Below are 23068 nucleotides of genomic sequence, written 5' to 3' on the forward strand. Positions count from 1 at the left end.
ATTCACAGAGGCATTGCCTAGTGACAAGCCAAAGCTTTGGGCTTGCCTCCCTTTGTAGACTGATCATATCCATATGGCATGGCACTTCCCTATACTCTGTGTGCCAACTCTCGTTCAGCACATCACTCCCAGGTGTGATTTGTTGCCATATACAACCACATTTCCCTTGGGGATGCTCAACCACATAACCTTTTTTGAAAACAAGTAACACAACTAATTTTCTTTTTTTGCAGGAAGGTGGTCATGAGCATTTATTTGAGATACAAACAGGAGGAAACAAAAGAAAACAAATAGGATCAATTTATTGATTGGGAGACCACCAAGGGAGTGACAAAGGAAGAGGTAGGAGACACTTTGGACAAACCTTGAATTTGTAACTGACCTTCATAGGAAAAGAAGATTTCAGCTAAAATAAGAGCCTGTGTCACAATACACCCTTCCAAATATTCAGCCTCAGCAAGTGTTGCAACGTTTTATCATGTCCTATAAGTTGTAGACTTCACACCAATGACAACCAATGATGCAGTTACCAAAGCTCTTCTTTCATTGCTCTCAAACATGAACAGCAATCACTATACACCACACAAATGATTTATTGTTTATTGCTATGATTACTCTCCCTGTGAAAAAACCTTCATGGCCAGATGCACCTCCACATATGGTGTAAACGATGTAAACCCGCAGAAAACGGTGACAATAACTCGAGTTGATTTCTTCCCCTGAGATTTTGCACATGCTTTAATTAGCCACCTGAATGTGATACGGGTGTGGTTATAAAGCTTCCATCCCTGAAGAAACTTTGAAATTGTTCTGCTAATGCATGCTCTACCTGCTAGGCATAAAACAGGAACATTAAATGCAGAAGAGGAAGGAATTAACTATCGTCTAATAAGAGTCGTCAAATTAAGGATCCAGGTTACAAAAGCCAAAGCAGAAATATCAAACGAGTGGACGTACCATGGCAGGTATGAATGCCAAAGAGCAAATAAGCTATGGAAGTGAACACATACCAGATCAGAATTTTCTGTTGCACCAGGTACAAGCACATTGATTTCACTGGACTTGGCTGTTGTAATGCAGGTGCCCAAAGAGTTTTTGCTAAGATAAATTTGGCAGCCGGTTGTATTGTCGACAGAGATAGAAGGAGCTGTGTTCTGCAAAGTGTTCCCAAAAACACATCAGCGCAACCTATGCCATCTGTGCAACACGTTTCAAAAAAACAAATGATTACAGGACTCCAAAAGAGCAAAAGCAAGTCCTGCAATGGTTGAAACGGCTCAGCCATGCAGCCGTAACATTAGCGGTTACTACAGAAAATTGTCTCTGTGGATAACGTGAACCGTACATACTTGTAAGGTTTCAGGCTCAAATCTGGTTGCTTTCACGTGATTTAGAAGTGGGTTGTGAAGTTGCTGAGAGAAGTATGACAGGATATTTCAATGGATGCAACATAGCCAGTTTATATAAATAACAGGATACAGCAATGCATGAAGCTCCTTCCCAATGTCTCCCTGACCACTTTTTATAACACTACGTTGATAATGGGACACTTCCATGTCCTGAGACATTTCTCTCACCGCCACCCGGAAGCGTGCCAGAGAACGAGCCCATGGCACATACTTAAAAGCCCTTGGCCCTCTAAAAACAGTTTACATGAAAAGCATTAATCCCAAAAGCTTCGGGTCTCCCAAAATCAGCCTAACGTGAATTTAGGAGGTTCCATACGATTCTGCCACATCATCGTGCTACAATGCAATTTGCGGAAGTCCATACACCCTGCCACGTCATCAATGCAATTCGTAGATGTCCGTACAACTGCCACATACATCGTCACGTTTTTACGCTAGATTTTAGAGTGTGCATTGGTCCTGCTTTATTTAACCGTCTTGTGTCACTAGGGCCGCAGTGCCATAAGTTGATGGGAACTCTTCTTTAAACTTAGGCCACATGTCAAGGCTTTGCATGTTGGTGACACTTCTTTTGTTGCTTCTATTGCCTCTAGGGTTTAGGCCCCTCGGTCGGGATCTACAAGTTGGCTTCGTTCTTCAGTGGCTTGACACGTCAGCAATTTGTGACATCCCCCCTTCTTGAAAGAGTAATCATCCGCGATTACAATAAATCTGCAAGACAACTTGTAAGGTGCAGTGGAATGAATGTTTGAACTTTGCTCAAGATGAGTGCTCCGAATTGTGCTCAAGGTTCCTTTTTGTTCTTATGGAAGGTAGAGCCTTCCGTTCTTAATGAGAGGGTGCAATGATCACAAACAAAGTGAATGGACACTGTGCGTGCAAGTGTATGAGACTGAGAGATAGAGAGAGAAGAGAATACGACCACAGAGACGTTGTAAAACCCTCTTCCGAAGGCCCCACTCTCTATGGCGAGAGCGGTCTACTTATGATTGCACAAATCTCTACAATGCTTGGACTTGCCGACGATGTCAACGACGATGAGGACGACGACGAGAGGGGCTGAAATGCTATTGGCTGACATCTGCAAATCTTCTATCTGCTGAATTCTGACTCTATGTCGATGACGACGGTACGACGACGACGCACTGAAAACGCAGATCCTGAAATCTGCGTTTTCCGGGCTGAAACTGTAAACTTCGCTGGATCTGACCGTGCGGCGAGGAACTGCTACGGGAAGGTGAGATCTGCGAAGTTCGGGACTTGATCTGCAGTGTCTAAAGGCTGAAAACTGAAAACCCTGAGGTTTCTTGAGGTTCCGTCGCGGTGAATCTGCAAAACACTAGGGCTGATCTACAAATCAAAAACGCTAGGGCTGACAATGGCTCTGCTGTCGCCGGATGGCCTACAACTGCAGAACGAAGTATTTTGATGGATTCTGATGGGAATGCTTATGATCATGCTGTGTGCAACCAGAGGATATGCATCTACACTAAGTATCTGGGCATGCACGGTTTGCAAACAGACTCACAAAAGTGCCAGATCACTTCTAAATCTAAACTGACTGGATTGACTGAGCCCTTGTCGTGTGGTAGCTTGTCCACGGACACATAGGGTTGGATGTGTCACGTGACACAACTCAAGTTAGCTCAAAAATTTCTGAGGGTCGTTCCAAGAGACATTCAATAGCATACCCAGACCACGTTGATCTGTAATGGGGTCTCATTCCATATCGAAGCTCTTGATATTATGGCGTAGCAAAATTAGTCATCACACTCATACCGCATTGATCTCTAACGGGTGCCTCAATGCACTAAAATTACTTACCCAAGCAATCTCATCCAATTAGGAATATTCAGTGGTTGGCACATCACAATGCAACACAAATGCTCACAAATGCATGTTACAAGACATAGAAACATACAACTACCGATGAACACTCCACTACCCCCCGAAGAATATTAAGAAACGCTTGCTGCTGTTGCACGCTCCCCCCCCCCCCCCCCCCCCCCCCCCCCTGCGCCATCGTTGCCCCTCACGCCCCCCCCCTCTCTCGCCCTCGCGCTGCCTCCAGCCCCCCTCGCCCTCGCGCTGCCTCCCCTGCCCCCCCCCCCCCCTCTCGCCCTCGCTCTGTCTCCCTCGCCCAGCCCAGCCCGCCACCTCTGCCCGCCGCTCTCGCCCCTAGCTGCCCTTTAACCCGCCCTCTGCCCCCCCATTCCCTAGCTGTTTTCTCCCCCCCGCCCCCTTTTGTTCCTTCGCTCGCCATTGTATCCTTCCCTCCATCCCCCCCCCCCCCTCTTCCGCATTGCCCCCGAAGGTTTTCTGCACCTGGCTCTGCATCGCTTTTTCTTCGGACTAGTGTTCGGCGTACTCGGTTGCAGTTCTTCTTCACCATCCGCTTCTTCGACTCAGCAGTAGACACAGATGGAGGCTCCAGCTCCGCCACAGAGGGACTCGCCTGAAGCCCCCTCGCCCGACCCCGCTGAGCCCACCATTCGACTTGCTCTTTCGCCGACAGAGCAAGCGAGCCTTGCCGCAGAGGTAGAGCGCTTGCAGGCGACTTCTGTCATCTGCAAGGTTCTCGGCACCCGTCCTAGCAGAGGAGAGCTGCGAGACCTTCTCCAGGCCCGCCTTCTCGCAGAGGTGGGCAAGATTTTGGATGTCCAAATCCTCGGACGGGGGTACTACCAGATCGAGTTCGAGACTTCTGAGATGGCCTCCAAGGTCATAGCTATGAGTCCACTGGTCATCCGAGTATCACGCACCCACTTTCGACAGAGGCGACATGGTTTTGACCCGACTTCGGATGTGCTAGTAGAGAAGGCAGACATCCCCATCTCAGTCTGCTTTCCGGGTTTACGGAGGGAGTACCTTCCACTTCTCTCCAGGATTGGCTCCGCCATCGGGACTGTCCTGGAGACACCTCGTACGGCAGCATCAATAGTTGCCAAGGCGGCTGGCATCCCTTCAGTTCAAGTTTTGGTCAGAGATACCCACACGCTCCCGAAGGTCATCCTTCTGCCTCGGGTGAGTGGGGGTTGGTTTAGACAGAGTGTGGAGTACTCGGGTCTCCCGAACCAGTGCTTCATTTGCAGACAGATGGGCCATCTAGCGAAGGCCTGTCCACGGAGGAGGCCACGACCTGCACCTCAGCCTCAGCCCCAACCTGCCACGGAGGAGGCCACGACCTGCACCTCAGCCTCAGCAGCATCCAGACAATGGGACCTCGGCACTCGCATGCCAAGGTCAATCAGCTGAGGAGACCCGATGGATCAGTTGTTTGTGAGCCTGAGGATATGCGTGCAGTTGCTACTGACTTTTACCGTGAGCTACTGTCGGCTGAGCCCCACTCAGAGAGACAGGATGCATGCAGGGAGCAGGTTTGGGCGCAGATGCCTTGTCTTGTGACTGAGGAGATGCGCCAGAGGCTAGAGATACCTCTTCAGCTTGAGGAGCTGCACACGGCTCTTAGGGCCCTCCCTCGTGGTAGCTGTCCAGGTGAGGATGGGCTGACTCCCAGCTTCTTCTTGGAGTACTGGGACCTGCTTGGCCCAGATCTTTGTAGTGCCTTTCAGTACATTCTGCACACAGGAGTGATGCCGGATAGCATGAGTGAGGGCCTAATTTACCTCATTCCGAAGGAGGGTGGCTCCTTGGATGAGATTCGACAGTGGCGCCCCATCACCATCCTCAACTCAGCCTACAAAATTCTTGCCAAGGCTCTGAGTTTGAGGATTCAGCCACTTTTGGAGAGCCTTATACATGGGACTCAGACAGGTTTTGTCAAGGAACGCAGTATCCTTGACAACATCTTCACTTTCTGGGAGGCTTCTGCCTTGGCACGTCTCCGTGGGGAGAACCTTGTGATTCTTCTTCTCGATTTTGAGAAGGCATACGACAGAGTTGACTGGGACTTTCTAGAGGGCACGCTTCGCAGGATGGGCTTCTCAGATGCTTGGATCAGAGGGGTGTCAGCTTTATACAGACAGGCTCACAGTCAGGTGCTTTTGGCAGGAGGTAGAGGTGAGCGCTTCATGCTCACACGATCGGTCAGACAGGGTTGTCCTCTTGCCCCCTTTCTCTTTCTGTTCTATGCGGAGGCGATGAACAGATTTTTGGTGTCACAACAGGTTGGTTTGAGGGGCTTAGCACTCCCTATACGAGGAGATGAGCTCCTGGACGCTGAGTTTGCAGACGATTCAGCCTTGTACTTAGAGGGCCAGGAGGCCAATTTACACAGATGTGGGCAGGCTTTGGAGACCTGCTGTGCATCGGGCGCACTGATCAACTGGAGAAAGACAGTGGCTTTCTCGGTTGGTAGTGCTCCTGTACCAGATTGGATGCCGGGAGAGGGTTTCAGGTGGATTCCTCCAGGGACTGCAGTTCGGTACTTGAGTTGTCAGGTTGGTTTGGACTTGTCCCCCGAGCAGCAGATTGCTCCTCTTCTCCTGTCCATCAGGAGAAAGCTATTACATTGGAGCTCAGCACGACTTTCGCTGGCTGGTAGAGTAGTAGTTGCCAACCAGGTGTTGTTGGCGACTATGTGGTACATCACTTCTTGCTGGATCTTCTCGAGTTCTTGCATCAGCCAGGTAGAGAAGCTGATCAGGAACTTCCTTTGGTCAGGTCGCGACACTCAGATTGCCCGAGCCAAGGTGGCTTGGTCGGTCATCACACTTCCTTGTTCGCAGGGAGGGCTTGGGATCATTGATCCAGCACAGCAGAGCAGAGCCCTTCTTGGGAAGTTCGTCGTCAGAGGACTTCTTCCAGGCGAGGAGCCCTGGAAGGAGTTCTTGCTGCAGAGGCTTCGTGCCAGGGTGCCTCAGTTAGGAGGCCCTTAGCAACCTTCGACCAGATGGATCTTTACAGAGTTGCGCCGAGTTGGTTTGAGCAGGAGACTGGAGGACCGATTCGCTGTGAGTTTGCTGCGTTCTTGGGAGCTATTACGGCGTGGCCTAGAGCAGAGACAGCCGACGTGCACGGAGGAGCGCCGACGGCAACCCCTCGTCTGGAACCCCATGGTTAGCACTCAGAGAGGCCACTTGGTTGGGAGTAGGCCTCATGTTTCTTGGGGTCCCATGGCAGCAGGTCCAGCGCGCTCTCTAGGTGACTGGCTAGAGTTCACAGGTTTGTCAGAGGAGGTGCAGGCTATCCACCTACAGGGCATGAGAGGGGGTCAGAGCATGTGTCAGGACATCTCAGAGTCAGTTCCAGCTAGTGGCTCACGCCTTTCGAGCCAGTAGCACCCTGGTGGATGGGAGCCTTCACACGACTGGAGGTTCTCATTTCAGTCAGGGCTTGCTCTGAGACTGTCCCAGCCCTGTTCTTCGAGCTTCAGGGTGGGGGACGATTACAGCGAGTTGCAGTAGAGGCCCCGCAGGTAGCAGAATGCTGTTTCCAGAGGATCCGAGTTGTGGGCATCTGTGGGAGGACTTGCGTCATAGACCCTGACCCAGCAGCTCTTGAGACAGGACACTAGAGGCTATGGGCTTGGGAGTGTTGTCCACTGGCACGAGTACAGTGGGATCCTGGTGAGTGGCTTTGGAGGGACCCCTTATCTTCTACAGACCGCCCACGAGTCCCTTTCTTTCAGTACACTGTTCGGCTTGGACATCATATACTTGCAGCACAGAGAGAGGCCCGCCCCGCTGCAGCACGTCATTGGCAGGAGGAGGGCCTCACAGTTGAATTCTTGGCAGCTTTTTGGAAGAGGCTATGGGACTCCAGACAGCCGAGGCGCGTCACTTTGTTCCAGTGGTTGGTTGCACACAGAGCCACAGCAGTAGGGAGCTGGCTTGTGCATAGTGGTCTCTCGACCGCATGTACAGCCTGTGACCAGTTGGTGGAGAGTCAACGACACTGTCTTTGGGACTGCCCCTCGGCCCAGCAGGTATGGCTACGAGTTCTTCGGCTGTTGCCTACCCTCTCCACGGCTCGACAGTACACTTGGGGGGCAGCGGCTTGGTCCACCCTCACGGGCCCGGCACTTCAGTTTGAGCTATCTTCCACCAGCAGGATGATAGTGATACAGGGGGGGCGACCTACACTCCAACCTGCTACAGACCTTACTCCACAGGAGTGGTGCAGTGAGAGAGAGGAGTGTTGGGAGCTCATCAGCGGCCTAGCTCTCTGGTTCATCTGGCGGGCCCGTTGTTTCCGCATCTTTGAGGCTCGCCCTGTGCCACCAGCAGAGATTGTTCGTGACTTTTGGCTAGAGCTGATCCATACTCTCAGAGGACAGCTTGAGGGACTACAAGGCAGCTCCGACCGCATGCAGGAGCGCCGCGAGGCTTTCCTTCGACTCTGGCGCCCTGGGCCTTTCTACACCATGGTCCAGGGGGTGCTCAGATGGCACTATTGTCCACCTGTGTGGCTCTTCCCTCCTCCCATCTCTTGATTTAGCCCCATTGTATATATGCTGTTTTTTCATTGGGAGAGTCTCCCCATCATGCTTGGTGTAGCCCTCTCTTGCAGAGGCGGATGTAGCCCTATGGGCAGTTTTCATTAACTAATAGAAGGATCTTTTTCTCGGAAAAAAAAAAACACTCCACTACCCCGGCAAATAACCATCTTGGTCCGGGCCACGAGTTGTTCAACGACTCCCTCAGAACTCCTCCCACAAATAACCTAAACAGGTCCGGGCCATGAGATACAGAGGACCATAACAACCAAACGCTCCCTAGACCGCACCTTGCGTCGCTTAAAGATGCTGAGAGTAACCAATATGCTCAGACTTCTTAATACTCCCCCCATATATAACCATCCAAGTCCGGGCCATGAGTAACAGCCACTCCCCAATACTCCCCCCATATATAACCATCCTGGTCCGGGCCATGAGTAACAGCCACTCCCCATCTCGTGTGTCGTGCTCTCTCTCTCTCTCTCTCTCTCTCTCTCTCTCTCTCTCTCTCTCTCTCTCTCTCTCTCTCTCTCTCTCTCTCTCTCTCAGTTCAGTGTTATTTGAAGAGCTAAAAGTGTTCAATCTCTTCTTTTCCGTTGGCACGTGGTGCCCGTCCCTTGTTACACCATTAACTACATTCACACTACCAAAGTGTCATCGCTCTAGCAAAGAAATCATTTTAGCATTTTAAGTAAGGAGTGTTAATATTGATTATCATTTCACTAGGGAATTAGTTCAGCACAGAATAATCAACTTAAATTCCTTCACTCAAGGTAATGTTGCATAAATATTTATTAAAGCTCTCAATGATAAGCATTTGAAAGAGATTCTTCAAAAGGCGCAATATTGATCCTCCATCTTTGTCACATGCACATCTAACCCTAAGGGCATGTGGACAAGCTGACTCCTATTTCTAGGATTTAGGACAACCTAGGGAATGTTCTGGCACCTTTGTGAACCTATACGCAAGATGTGCACGTCCATGCACTTTGGATTAGTTGCATACCCTCTAATTGCACATGAGCACACCTAGTGTCTACTAGGTGTAGGCACTAGGGAGTGTTCCCATACAGTTTATAGTACCAAGCCTAGGTAGTATCTCCCTAGCTGCCCAAGGTGGACGCCCAACTCAAGTGGACGGCCGGCCCCAGACTCGATCAGCCAAACAAGGTACAACCTATCCTATGGGTGGCCATCCCGGAGACACTAGCCGTACAAGGAAGTGCCCTAGACCTGTGTTAAGCAACAGAGGTGTAAATCTAACACCCACTCTCAACACCTGATGTTGAACAAACCGCACATAAGCAAAAGATGTGAGGCAAATGATGAAGATGTTTGCTGCAATGTCCACTGAAGGATACTCCATGAGTGTAGCAGCAATCTGGGGTGTCACGACTGCCAAGAAATCTCCGTGAAAAGATGTCGTCACGAGGAGTGTAGCAAACAGCTCTACTTCGCGGATACAAATGAAGGTATTGCATGAAGGTCTCGAACTGAGTGTGAAAACAACTCCTTGTCGTAAAAGGAGTGTAAATAGACCTGCAAGTGTCCTGCCCAATAGGATATGTGGTGTTTGTAGTCAAACCGTCTAGAGAAAATGGGGAAGCCCAAAACCGTCATGAGAATGACCTGTAACCCAATGTGGCCAGGTGACTAAGCTGTGAAAAACTCGAGGAAGGCCACATGTAGCAATCTGCGTCGTAAACGTCCTTCGAAACAAGGAAAGCCAAACAAAGCAGTCTGCATTGTAGAAGCTATTGTAAGTTGCAACAGTCACCGAGAGACCACACGGACCACCATCGAAGGTGTCCTGTGAGTAGGTAGGGTAATCCAAGATGAGGGAAAAGCCAGACTCAACAGTCTGCGCTACGAAGGGCCTCTCAGCAGAGGTGTGGTCAGACTGAGCTGTCTGCACCGTGATAATCATGTATGAAGTAGGGAAGCCAGACTAAGAAGTCTGCGCTGAGAAGATTCTCTAAGAATAGGAAAGACCAGACCAATCAAACTTCGCCGTCTTGCCTGTATCCCTTGCCTCCAATCCTCCGGTGCCGACCAAAACAAAATGTGCGCCAACAACGCCACCAAACCGCATCTCAGTGTGGCTCTCAATGTGAATGAGCTCGGAGTGGCCTATTGCCCAGGTCGGGGGATAAGTTTGTTGTAAGGTTACCGAGGGTAAGTGTAAGCAACTTTGAAGGTAGCAATCCAAATGATCGAGAGTGTAGAAGAGCAACTACACTACCATCCAAGCCAAGCTCCGGGTGACTCCGAATGTAGTCGCGTAATGGTATCTAATCCCCCACATCTCGCGGGTAATCTCTCCAAGAGAGTCCAAAGCATTGAAGTACCACTCCAATCTATAGATCCAAGCAATAAACCTGTACAAGAAGAGATCTTGTAAGCATGTAGATGCTCCTGTGTAAGCAAGTGATCTGACGTGCCGAGGTCAAGTGGTAAGTGTCTGTCCACCCAAGAAGGTGGTGTCTTCTTTGGGAATGTCAGAATCCCATATGCCATGAGCATGGCCATATCTCGAATGAACTCCTCTGATGAGTGCATAGGTGTGTCCATAGCAAACCACATCACCATCCCCTCTAGAGTGCACAACCGCCGAACGATGGCTGGAATGAATGGATCTCCCAAGGATCGTACGCCTGTAATGATCAAGCCGATGTCAAAGATACCGTGTACTGCACCAGTCACTTAGAGACCGCATGGACCACCACCAGATGGTGTCCTCGCAGGAGGTAACTTCATCCTCTGTAAAAAAACACAAACCATGTGTCTGCTGTCCACCCAAAAACGCAACTACGAGGTGTTGAAAACGCTGCTGTCCAGAGATTTTCAGCGTGCTCGTACGCTCCCAACAAGGTCCGGAGCGGTGCAAAGGGTGTAGGGAGGGCGGGGAATCAATGTCACAACCCAAAATGGGCTGAAAACAGAGAAAAACAGCAGTAGAAGTATGGCTGAAATCTGTAGCAGATGAAGAGGAACAAGACCAACAAGGCATTGAATGCCAAGGCCGGGAAGGTGGTGGCAAGATCCAGGGTTGAAAAGCTAAGCGCTGCCCTCCTGTTGCAAAAACTCAGCAGCTGTCCAAAAACGCAGATTTGGATCAAAACCGCAAATGGAGAAGGGGCATTTCCAGCGAGGAAAAGGGGTCCAAGCCCTAGCGCTAGCAGAGGGAACAGCAGATCTGAAGGTTTCCAACCAAAACGCAGATGGCAAAGCATTCCGTCGCGATGGAAGCTGTCCAGAAGGTGGCTCCACCCCCTCTTGCAGGCAAATTGCAGAAACGCTGCTGTTTAAGGAAAAGGTTGACTGGTCTTCTTCTTCTTGGGAGGGAGGACCTGATGCAGAGATGCGCCCTCAATGCTGGCGACTGATACCATGTGAGAGTGCGCGTGTGCGGAAGCATGAAAGAGAAATGAAATGAAATGAGATGTAATATTAACGTCTTCAATAGGCCAAAATGACCTATGAGACCAAAAGGTTACATGTGGTGAATCTAATACCACGTCTGGATACAAAAAGTACAAAGAACTGAAAAGAAAATTGTAAGGTGCAGCAAAAGTGAATGTTGAAGATGAGTGCTCTGGACTGTGCTCAAGGTTCCTTTTACTTACAGAAGGGAGAGCCTTCCGTTCCTTTAGGGAGAGAGTGCAAATGATCACAAACAAAGTGGTAAACACTGTGAATAAAGGTATTGAGACTGAGAGATAGAGAGAGAAGAATACGACACCAGCATGTTGTCAAACCCTCCTCCGAAGGCCCACTCTCTATGGCGAGAGCGGTCTACTATTGATTGCACAAATCTCTACAATGCTATGGACTTGCCGACAATGTCGATGACGGTGAGGATGACGACAAGACGGGCTGAAATCTGAAAACGCTAGGGGCTGAATTCTGCAAATCTGCTATCTGCTGAATTTTGACTCTGTCGATGACGGCGACGATGCGACGACAACGCGCTGAAAACGCAGATGCTGAAATCTGCGTATAACGGGCTGAATCTGCAAACGCTTGCTGGTCTGACCATGCGGCGAGCATCTGCTGCGGGAAGGTGAGATCTGCAAGGTTCGGGACTTGTTCTCCGGGGTCTATATGCTGAAAACTGAAAACGCTGATCTATCTGCTGGTTCTGTCGGGGAGAATCCGCAAAACGCTAGGTTGTCTTGCTGATCCAAAAACGCTAGGCTGATTTGGGGTCCTGCTGCAAAAATGCTAGGTGATCTCCTGAGTCTGCTAATGCCAGGCTTGATCTGCAAAAACTGCAAAATGTTGGGCTGATCTGTAAATGCTAAAAACGCTAGGCATTCTGGATGGCTGAAAAACGCTAGGAGTTCCTGTCGGGGGTCTTGCTGAGAAGGTGCACTGTCGGACGTATGGTCCCTGCTGCCTCTTCTGCCAAATAATGCTAGCGCTAGCTTTTCTTATATATGTTCATAGCCAATTTGCCCTACCCAGTTTCCCAACAAAAGTCACTTAATAAAATAATTAAAAAATGGCTAAAATAGGGAAAATAGGTCTATGCACTGTTAAAATGCTCCTAATGGGTTCTGACTGTAATCTGATGATCATGTTGTGTGCAACTAGAGGATATGCATCTAAGTGCCTGGACATGCACGGTCTGCGAACAGACTCACCAAAGTGCCAGAACGCTTCCTACCCTAACTGAACTGAACCCCTGTCGTCGCATCGTCGCCATTGACATCGTCATCGACACAGAGTCAGAATTCAGCGGATAAAGATTTGCAGATTTCAGCCCTTAGCGTTTTTAGATTTCAACCCGTCTCGTCGTAGTCCTCATCGTCGTCAACATCGTTGGCAAGTCCAAGCATTGTAGAGATTTGTGCAATCAATAGTAGACCGCTCTCGCCATAGAGAGTGGGGCCTTCGGAGGAGGGTTTGACAACATTCTGGTGTCGTATTCTTCTCTCTCTATCTCTCAATCTCAGCACCTTCATTCACAGTGTTTATCCACTTTGTTTGTGTCCATTGCACTCTCTCACTAAAGGAACGGAAGGCTCTCCCTTCCGTAAGTAAAAGGAACCTTGAGCACAGTTCGGAGCACTCATCTTGAGCAAAGTTCAACATTCACTTCTGTTGCACCTTACAGCAAGAGTTGGTCCTACTATTTTCTGATGTGCAGGCGCAAATTTAAAAGAATCAGGAGAAGGAGATAGTCTCAGTCTTGTCTTCTCCAACACACGACACACATGATTTGCACGATAATGATAAGCGAGATGATAAGCATGATGATTGCATGATCAAGATGTAATTATTCACGAACATGATGATTTGCATGATAATGATGTGGTTATTCACAAGCATGATGATTTGCAGGATAAAGATGTGGTTGTTCTCAAGGATGATGGTTTAGTTGATGCTTTTTCTAATGAAGCTAACCTCATTGCAGATTCGATCAATCACGAAGAACCGATGTTGGCTCTCGAGTCAAGGTCCAAAGAACCCCCACAGGAAGTATTATGTGTGCGCATGATAAGTCAACACGCATTGTTCTAGTGTTTCATTCGTAATGCTTTCATGTATTTTAGTCACCGTCCTTATGTGATCCCTTTTCATAGGCATGACATATTGTACGATGAACACAATTCACTCATGAATGAGCACGGATATATGCGGATTACTCATGAAAAGATGAAATGTTTGCATTCAAGGAATTCACATTCCATGTCTCTTCCTCGGCATGACACAGTATCCGAAAGAGCACAAGAAGGATTAAGAATCAGACATCGGCCTTTCCATTGTGAATTGCCACAGTTGATAGATTTAGATCAGAAAGACAAGTTTCGATTCCATTGTTTGCATGTGTTTGATGAACCGTTTGGCACTCCGTCTATATGTTCATCTACATTGCATGCACAGTCTTTAAAGAAGACTAGAATTTTTCCAGTCACTTTACATGAAACGGGTATGTTCATGTTTTTTGTGTTGGAAGTGGTTTCAGGAATTTTCATCCTCGGAGATTCTTGAAGAAGGTAGACGCATGACTATAGACGAAGTTGAAGCATTGAAGGAGCCACAGATGACTTTGTGCCGCTTTCGACGCAGCCCAAAGAAGCAAGCGTAGCAGACCTTTATGAAGTTCAAGTATCGCATCACCCACGCATCAAAGTGGGCCTGTCACAAAGTGATAACGTGGCTGCCTGCTTTGTAGGAAAATCAAAAACCCTAATTTACTGAAACCCTAACCCTAAAATCTGAAGCCCTAATTTTGTTGAAACCCTAACCCTAAAAAACCAAAACCCTAATTCTACCCTAACCCTAACCCTGATTTGCTGACATGGCGGGCTGCCACGTGGCCCACTGTACGTACACCAGCGCGATTTACGAAAAGCTGGGCAGATTTTTGGCATTGCTTTTGCTTTTGAGTGGGCTGTTTTTTATTTCAGCTTTTGGCATTGCTTTCCCATGCAATGGGAAAAGAGAGAAAGCCTCTTTGCTTTATTTTAGCAAGAGAGAGAGAAAGAGAAAGCCTCTCTGCTTTATTTATTAAAAGAAAGAGAGAGGAAGAACTTTTGCTTTATTTTCAAAGCTTTTACTTTTGAAGCTCTTGATTTCAGCTTTTGGGGCTCTGCTTTTAGCAACCCTTGTAACTTTAAATATGTGAGCAGGCCGCTCACAACTCAGAGCATCTGGACGCAGAGTCTGAGTGTGAGCGCATGCCCGCACTCTTGTACTTTGAACTCAGATTAATACAAAGAGAAATACCGAAAGGGACGCCAGTCTTTGGGGCCAATATCTCTAGGCACGGAACTCCGTCGGGCCAGTGTTGAATCAATTGTGAATTGTGAACTGTTTTGAAGTGGTTATTTGGTGCTGTCGCGGTAGATTCTAGACTTGGAGTGTCCAAGTCTGTTACAGTGGTATCAGAGTACAGCCGATTTCTCTTCTGTGAGAAATCCGATCCAAATTTTTTTCCGGCGGCACCTATGGCTTCAGGCACAAAACTCCGCCGGGGCTAAGACAATTTATGGCCTCTGTCTGTTTTGCAAGCGTAATCGAGGGCGATTACAATGCTTTTAAGAGGGGGGTATGTCACAAAGTGATGACGTGGCTGCCCGCTCTGCAGGAAAATCAAAAACCCTAATTTGTTGAAAACCTAACCTTAAAAATCCGAAACCCTAATTTTGTTGAAACCCTAACCCTAAAAATCCGAAACCCTAATCTACCCTAACCCTGATTTGCTGATGTGGCGGGCTGACACATGGCCTGTTGTACGGACACCATCGCGATTTACAGAAAGCTGGGCAGATTTTTGGCATTGCTTTTGCTTTAGCGTGGGCTGTTTTTTATTTCAGCTTTTGGCATTGCTTTTCCACGCAATGGGAAAAGAGAGAAAGCCTCTTTGCTTTATTTTAGCAAGAGAGAGAGAAAGAGAAAGCCTCTCTGCTTTATTTATTAAAAGAAAGAGAGAGGAAGAACTTTTGCTTTATTTTCAAAGCGTTTACTTGAAGCTTTTGATTTCAGCTTTTGGGGCTTTGCTTTTAGCAACCCTTGTAACTTTAAATATGTGAGCAGGCCTCTCACAACTCAAAGCATCTGGACACAAAGTCTGAGTGTGAGCGCCTGCCCACACTCTTGTACTTTGAACTCAAATTAATACAAAAAGAAATACCGAAAGGGGCGCCAGTCTTTGGGGCCAATATCTCTAGGCACGAAACTCCGCCAGGCCAGTGTTGAATCAATTGTGAACTGTGAACTGTTTTGAAGTGGTTATTTGGTGTTGTCGTGGTAAATTCTTGACTTGGAGTGTCCAAGTCTGTTACAGGGCCGATGAAGAGTCCTTTCCAGGATTCCGGATGCTGTTGGCGATCTCCCTCGACGCCATACAATTTGGTACCAATACCTCACTTTGAAAAGGAGGGGATGTCACGTGCACATCTAACCCTATGTGACGTGGACAAGCTACTTCATGACTAGGGTTCAATTTAGTTCAGTCAGCCTAGCTTAGGAAGTGTTCTGGCACTTTTATGAGTCTGTTCGCAGACCGTGCATGCCCAGGCACTTAGAGTAGATGCATATCCTCTGGTTGCACACAGCATGATCATCAGATTACCATCAAACATCAGAGCATTTTTACAGTGCGCAGACCTATTTTCCCTGTTTTAGCCATTTTTCACTTATTATTAATAAGTGGCTTTGTTGGGAAACTGGGTAGGGCAATTTAGCCAAGCCAATATATAAGGAAACGTAGCGCTCGTGTTTTCGGGCAGAACAGGCAGCAGGGACCAGGCGTCCAACAGTGCACCTTCTCAACAAGACTCCCCCGGCAAGCAACCTAGCGTTTTCAGCCACCAAGAACCAACGTTTTCTTCAAGTGCAGATCAGCCCCAATGTTTTGCAGTTGCAGATCAGCCTGGTGATAGTAGACCACAGCAGATCCCTTAGCGTTTTTGCAGCAGGACACCAATTCAGCCTAGCTTTTTTGCACCAGCAAGTAAACCTCGCGTTTTGCAGTTTCTGACGACAGTTCAACCTTTCAGCATCAGCGTTTTCAGATTTCAGCATATAGACACCGCACAACAGCCCCCAAACCTCGCAGATCTCACCTTCCCGCAGTAGATATTCGCCGCACGGTCAAATCAGCCAACGTTTGCAGATTCAACCCGCTATTCGCAGATTTCAGCATCTGCGTTTTCAGCGCGTCGTCGTCGTATCGTCATTGCCGTCGTCACCGACATAGAGTCAAAATTCAGCAGATACCACATTTGTAGGTTTCAGCCCTAGCGTTTTCAGTTTTCAGCCCATCTCATCGTCGTCCTCATCATCGTCGACATCGTTGGCAAGTCCATAGCATTGTAGAGATTTGTGCAATCAATAGTAGACCGCTCTCGCCACAGAGAGTGGGGCCTTCGGAGGAGGGTTGTCGTATTCTTCTCTCTCTCCATCTCTCAGTCTCAGCACCTTCATTCACAATGTTTGCCACTTGTTTGTAATCATTTGAACTCTCTCTCATTAAAGGAACGGAAGGCTCTCCCTTTCGTAAGTAAAAGGAATCTTGAGCACAGTTCGGAGCACTCATCTTGAGCAAAGTTCAATATTTATATCCATTGTACCTTACACTCTCCCTAAGTCCATGTAGAAGCTCCTGTGTAACCAAGTAATCTGACATGTCGAGGTCAAGTGGTTAGTGTCTGTCCACCCAAGATGGTGATGTCTTCTCTGGGAATGTCGGAATCCCATATGCCGTGAGCATGGCAATATCTCGTGTGAACTCTGATGATGAGTGCACACTGCATAGGTATGTCCATAGCAAACCACAAGTCACCACCCCTTTGGAGTGCGCAAACGCCGAATGATGGCTGGAATGAATGGATCTCCCAAGGATCGTACGCCCATAGATCATCAAGCCGATGTCGAAGATATCGTGTACTGCAACAGTCACTGAGAGACCATAGGACAGTCCCCCTTTTCTATTTTGGATGATGACATATGGGAGTTCTCTAGGGATGGTGACATTATCATCCTGGGGGACTTCAATGCTAGGACTACCCATCACTAGATAGTATTTTATGATACTTCAGAGAGACGTTGAGAGAGCTGGATGTTGCAGAGATGGGCCTATCTAGAATATCACAAGATGTGGAGCATACTGAGTATGGACGGCACTTGATAGACATGGGGACTGCCACATGGATTAACCATTTTGAATGGCCTACAAAGATTTCCTGCTGCTGTAGGAGGTTTTACATGCTTTCCACACAGACATGGAGCCAGCACAGTGGGTTATGTCATGGCACAGCCGAGCTTTATCTCTAGTATCCACGACCTCACAGTTGGACCTAGACCTGTTGGTGTGGCAATAGATCATGCTCTTGTGTTGATGACCATCTCTTTCCAGTTTAGTGTAGCACACATACCACAGATAGCAGCCCCTACTCGCTACACCTTTACATGGGAGACGGACTCTGCCTACATAGATGGGATCTACAAACACATGTACACTGAGGAGCAAGGGCGACCTCTGGAAGAGCTTACTACTATACTGACACAAACATTGCATGATGCAACAGCAGAGGCATACCCACACACCCAGCCTGAGCAGAGACGACATTCTGGGAGCATGCCCCAAAACAGCTGGTATGATGAGGAGTGCCACGAGACGAGAGCCAAGCTTCAAAGGGAGGTGGTTTTGGGGGAATCACTCATAGACAGTCACAGATTAATGTGGCGGAAGAAGAGGGCAATTTTGGCTCGACTAGAGGTGGATCTATATCAACTATTCTTGAGTCAAGACTCAGGTGAGGCATGGCGACTCTTTCATGAGCACTCCTCCCCTCCTACCATTACTGCTACAGAGGCCTGGGGCCAGTATGTGTCATCTCTGTACACAGTTCTTGGACAGCCGCCTCTTCCCAACCCCCAACCCCCCCCCCCCCCCCCCCCCCCCCGAGCTATGCCCACACACATGTGCTTTTTTCACCGCTAACATGGTGAAGAAGGCCATTGATAGCATGAGGACTGGGAGAGCATATGATTGACAGACACTATTATTCAAGTGATACCATCTTCAGATTATAACCGAAAATTGTCAATGCCATCCCACTCCACTACTGACTGCCAATGTATTTGTACTTACTGACCGTTCTTTCTCACCTCAGACTAAAAGACACTCAATTCTAGCGAAGTTACAAAATAAATAAAGAAGAGAGTAGTAGAAAAGTTTAAAGCTCTCACGCCTCGCACATAAACACTACAGGTTCAGCCAGTCAAACCTCACACAAAGCTTTCTCAACAAAGCCTTGACTTGATATTATAGAAGAAATATGTTAATGTACCTGGCATTGCACCTCCACACTTGTGCAGTTTACAACTTCGAATGCCGAGACAACATCCTAGAAATAGAAAATATTGTTAATAACTATAACAACTCGAAGTAACTCTACAGAAATTCAATTAACTTGCCCAAATTCACCTCCAAACTTGTAATGTCATGCAAGACTATGCAATCATCAGCTAAATCATAAATAGTATCAGTCAGATACCATTTAGAAAAAGCATTCCACATGTTGCTTTGCAGACACCCTTGTAGCTTGTTGATTCTAAATGCCTTGGACCATGTCTACAGAGCCCTCAACACAGAGCCTTGAGCACCTAGAGCCTTGAGCACGTGGCATATGTTTATGGCTGCAGATGTTCCAAAGTGAAAGTGCAAATCTCTATAATGTCATGCAACTCTTAGGAGACGAAAATCTCTAATGTCATGTAACTGCCAAAGCCCCAAAACACTACAACACTAGAGATGGTTTGGTCCCAGCATTCCCAGTTTAGATACAGCCATTGGTCATATCTCACAGCACTAAAGATTCTACTGGGTTGAGAGGTCAAAAAAGAGAATCTATAGTGGCCATAAAATGTGGACCTGTACATAGCCATAAATTTTGCAGTTTAAATATATTAAACCCAGCAAAGAATATTGGTTTACAAAATGAAAAAATATACGATATCTGTTACCTTAAACACTACTCCTGTCTTTCGACACTTGTCCAAAGTAATATTGTTAACTTTGCCTGATACCAAAAAAGGTTTAACAATCCAAAAAAAACAGTCAATACTATTTTGACAGCTAATCATACAATGCAATGAAAGAAGTACCATTGATTTGTATGACACAGTCCCGACAACCAAAAATGTAGACTGATTGCCAAGCATTGCATTTGTTGATGACCAAATCTTTGTTTGCAATTTGATTTTCAATAACCCACCTAGAAGCAAAAAGAACCCAATTAATAGAGCTTGCAGACCCCAAACACATACATTGACAACATCAAACCCTAAAAGCAAATATCAGATGTAAGACATTGCACCAGACAACAAGCACAATGCATTTGAAATTTCGGATAGGATCAATATGCATGCATAAGTTCAGACAATTAAGTAGAACTCAGAAAAAGACTTGGGATCGGAATTAACAATACATACGATTGGATAACATATGGGTTTTCACAGCTAGGTCAATGCTTATATCAATAACATCTTTAGGCGGTCGAGGCACGTGTAGCCTCCCGGTGTGGGTGTGTTTACAGTGTGTGATGGTGGGCTGTCGATAAGTGATTGCATGTAGCTGGTGGTGCTTGAAGGCGAGCCGGTGCATTGGAGGTTGGCAGAAAGTGTGCGTGTGTGTGTGATTCTGTGTGGTTAGGGGTGTGGAATTTATCCTGGGCTACAGAGAAGAAAGCTTGGAGTGTGCTGGGTGTGTTCCCCCTTCCCCCTTTCCATCATTGCAGTAAAATACGACACATGGGAAGAAATCCTAGAGAGAACTGAGTTTCTGATTGAAAGAGGGTATGAAAAGAAACTCATGCATGCTTGAAAGTCAAGACAAAGCCCATACATCCATTCTAAAACTTTGGGTACACTCAAAATACTTGGGTAACTCAATTGATAATTAAGTCAAATGAAAGAGCAATTTTAGAATATTCCTCACTTTCGGTCCATTTGAAGCTCAAATTTAGTAGGTGCTACTTTGACACTAGCAGTAGCTGCAGCACTATCCTTGCTGTCCCTCGTTAAGCCAGCGGCAGCAGGCACTGCCCCTGACCTGTCAGTACGATTCTTAGTTTTCATATCTGCAGTTACCTTTTTTAAACCTGAAACCACAAGGTAAGTCAATGATTCTCCTAGAATTTACTGTCTAAGCTTGTATCAAGGTTCCCACAAACCTGAGGTGACTGCCTCTCCTTTGCTGATCTCTTTAAAAACAGCATTCATCCCTTGTCTTGAGCCACCAGCCACATCAGTAGAGGTGGCAACCATTGGAGGTAGGGGAGGTGGAGCTCCTGGTGGAGGAGGAGGTGGCCCGGCTCTACCCGTAGGTTTAGGAGCAGACCCAGTACATGAAGCCAAAAAATCACTACAGCTGATGCCTTTTGCATTCCAAGCAGGCCCTGTAGCATGGAACTTTTTTGTATAATCTCTCAGCCCAGGTACATAGAGCTCTTTTATGGACTTGGCCCACTCCACGTGACTCGCATCCTTATTCCGAAACTCAACAAGCACCTTAAAAACAGACCCAAGATTCCGTCTTCAACTCTCCAAGGGTGTCATCAATAAGTATACTTCATCAAGTTACCTTGTTGTTGTAAAACTCGGCCGCTTGCCAAGACTCTTCCACATGCGTTGCAGGAAAGCTCATCCCTAGTGCACATACCACCAGCATCAAGATACCAGCAAAAAAGATAGGAAGCACTGTATCTTTGTTCAAAAATTTACCAGTGTCTTTCCCCATGAATGCAACCCATGTAAGTGCTGCTAGGCTTTCTACTATGACTTTTAAATGGTTGTAAGCATCCGTTCGTTTGCCATCTGTTAATGTTGAGCCTTTGGTAATTGCATCTCCAAGCGGCTTAAGCAATTTTTGCAATTCAGTCGTATCAGGTTGCTGCATGCAGATACCATACCATAAGAAGTAGAATACCATTAATGTTTTGTAATCCAATTCCGCTCTCTTCCTCAAACAGTATCTTAATCCGCACTCTACCTCAGAGAATGCTAGGAGCATCAACAAGACAGAGCTTACAGCGAGGGAGAAATGCTCTTAGAAGACAAGAAACAAATTCTGCAGGAGCAATGATTCAGTTCCAGAGAAGTCAAAGATTTGCAGCTTGAATGTTCTATGTTCCACACACCACTTTTTAAGAGCATTTAAACACCTGGGAACTAACTGGCAGTTAGTTTTTATACCAAAATGAATCCACAAAATTCCCAGATTTCCTAAAAGGAAGTGCAAGTTATACACTCACGTTGGTCATCCACAAGGCTGCAACCATCAACTACGTTGTGCATACCATTGGCCAAACACTACAACATCCCCAGTGACGTAAAGCACATTGAGTGCACACATGAGCATCCATTAATACACAGATCATCAGGACTTTAGAAATATATGGCAGATTAAGCCTAGCACTAAACAAATGCATTGAATGTAACAAATTAACAACAACAAAAGGGTAGTTGCTAGCACATATACACGGCAAACAATCAAAAGCAAACTTCACATTGTGGACTATGCATGTCTGCTAAGATGACTTGATGTACACCTTGGTATATCCCAGATTACATTTTGCTTTGATGACTCAAAGCAACGCATTTTAACTTCTACATGGAGGTGCTCCATTAAACTCAAAGCGAGCCAAACTATTTTAGTACCCAGCAGTGGTGCATTGTACACAGCCAGACATCGTACTGAAACAACTCTGGTTAAAGAAGAGTCACAAGGAAGAAAAAGACCCTTTTTACAGGATATCACTCTTTTGGAGAGTCACAAAATTTTTAAGGACAGTAGATGATAAATCTTTCTTTCTCCACTATGCACTGACGGTTTGGCATGTAAACGGCTGACTTTGAATCTTACTGTGCTCCCAATATCCCACCATGACAACTAGGAATCGATCATCATAAGCGCCAAGCACAAATCAATCCCACAACCTTGGATACCCATGCAATCACTTCAACCAATTGAAAATATGAGTAATGGTAGATCTCTCTCTCTCTCTCTCTCTCTCTCTCTCTCTCTCTCTCTCTCAAAATGCAAAAAATCCAACCTTGCATTTTGAGATAGCCAAGACAATGCTTCTTTCTATAAAGAAGGCATCCTTTAGGAGCTGCGACCCTTGCAAAATTTGACCACCTATCTGTTGGGAAGCAGAAAGAACACGTCCAACGTGGGTTTCAATAAGCGAATCGAAGGCAGATACAGAAGCATCGACAGCGACAGAAGTAGCGGCGTCCATAAGAGGGAGATCGCGTGAGGAAAGAGAGGCGGATTGGCCTTGCCCTTGCGTTTTTTCCAGACGAGAGACTGCCGCTTCTAAACGCTGTACTAGCGAGCTCAATGAGGCTTGCAGATCCGCCATGGCTGCTGCTGCGGCTCGGTCGAGGTGAGCTTTATATACTTGCACTATCTATACTCCACCGGCAAAACATTCTCATTTCTGGCTCTTCCAAAATATAGTATGGCCGGCCGCCTCCGGCGGCCTCCCTCTCTCTCTCTCTTTCTCTCTCTCACGGTTAATCACAATCCATCTCTCGCTGATGAAGGATAATAATCCTAACCCTAATAAATCGCTGCAGACAAATACAACATGGAACCTGTAGGTTGTACCTATAAACACTCAAGTGCCCTTTTTTGTATAGGTGAAGACGAAGGCACCTCCGTACCACAACCCCATAGACCGAGCATGTAGCTAGGGAGAGCGAGAAATCGAGCACTTGCAAGTAGCCCGTCTTGCAAGCT

The 23068-nt window shown here is 47.1% G+C and overlaps 1 protein-coding gene across 1 annotated transcript; it reads right to left on the reverse strand.

Moving 5' to 3' along the window:
- Positions 1-353: 353 nt before the first annotated feature.
- On the reverse strand, positions 354-22829 carry CAP1 (cyclase associated protein 1). Its single transcript, XM_086493255.1, has 10 exons — positions 22377-22829; positions 21046-21214; positions 20906-20970; positions 20496-20832; positions 20261-20423; positions 19429-19538; positions 19288-19343; positions 18612-18668; positions 1011-1154; positions 354-829 (listed from the first exon to the last, which is right to left on the reverse strand). The coding sequence occupies exons 1-10, from the start codon at positions 22686-22688 to the stop codon at positions 743-745; spliced, it is 1500 nt and encodes a 499-aa protein (XP_086349381.1). The 5' UTR covers positions 22689-22829; the 3' UTR covers positions 354-742.
- Positions 22830-23068: the final 239 nt, after the last annotated feature.

This window comes from Adiantum capillus-veneris, chromosome 21 (assembly GCF_014529385.1).
Source record: "Adiantum capillus-veneris isolate H3 chromosome 21, ASM1452938v2, whole genome shotgun sequence".
Classification (NCBI taxonomy): Eukaryota; Viridiplantae; Streptophyta; class Polypodiopsida; order Polypodiales; family Pteridaceae; genus Adiantum; species Adiantum capillus-veneris.

Excerpts from the sequence above, each read along its gene's own strand:
- CAP1 (XM_086493255.1), bottom strand. The coding sequence starts at position 22,688 with ATGGCGGATCTGCAAGCCTCATTGAGCTCGCTAGTACAGCGTTTAGAA. Across the intron at positions 20,424-20,495 it reads AGGAGAGGCAGTCACCTCAG|GTTTAAAAAAGGTAACTGCA; the intron begins GTTTGTGGGAAC and ends TTGTGGTTTCAG. Across the intron at positions 18,669-19,287 it reads AGACAGGAGTAGTGTTTAAG|GATGTTGTCTCGGCATTCGA; the intron begins GTAACAGATATC and ends TTCTATTTCTAG.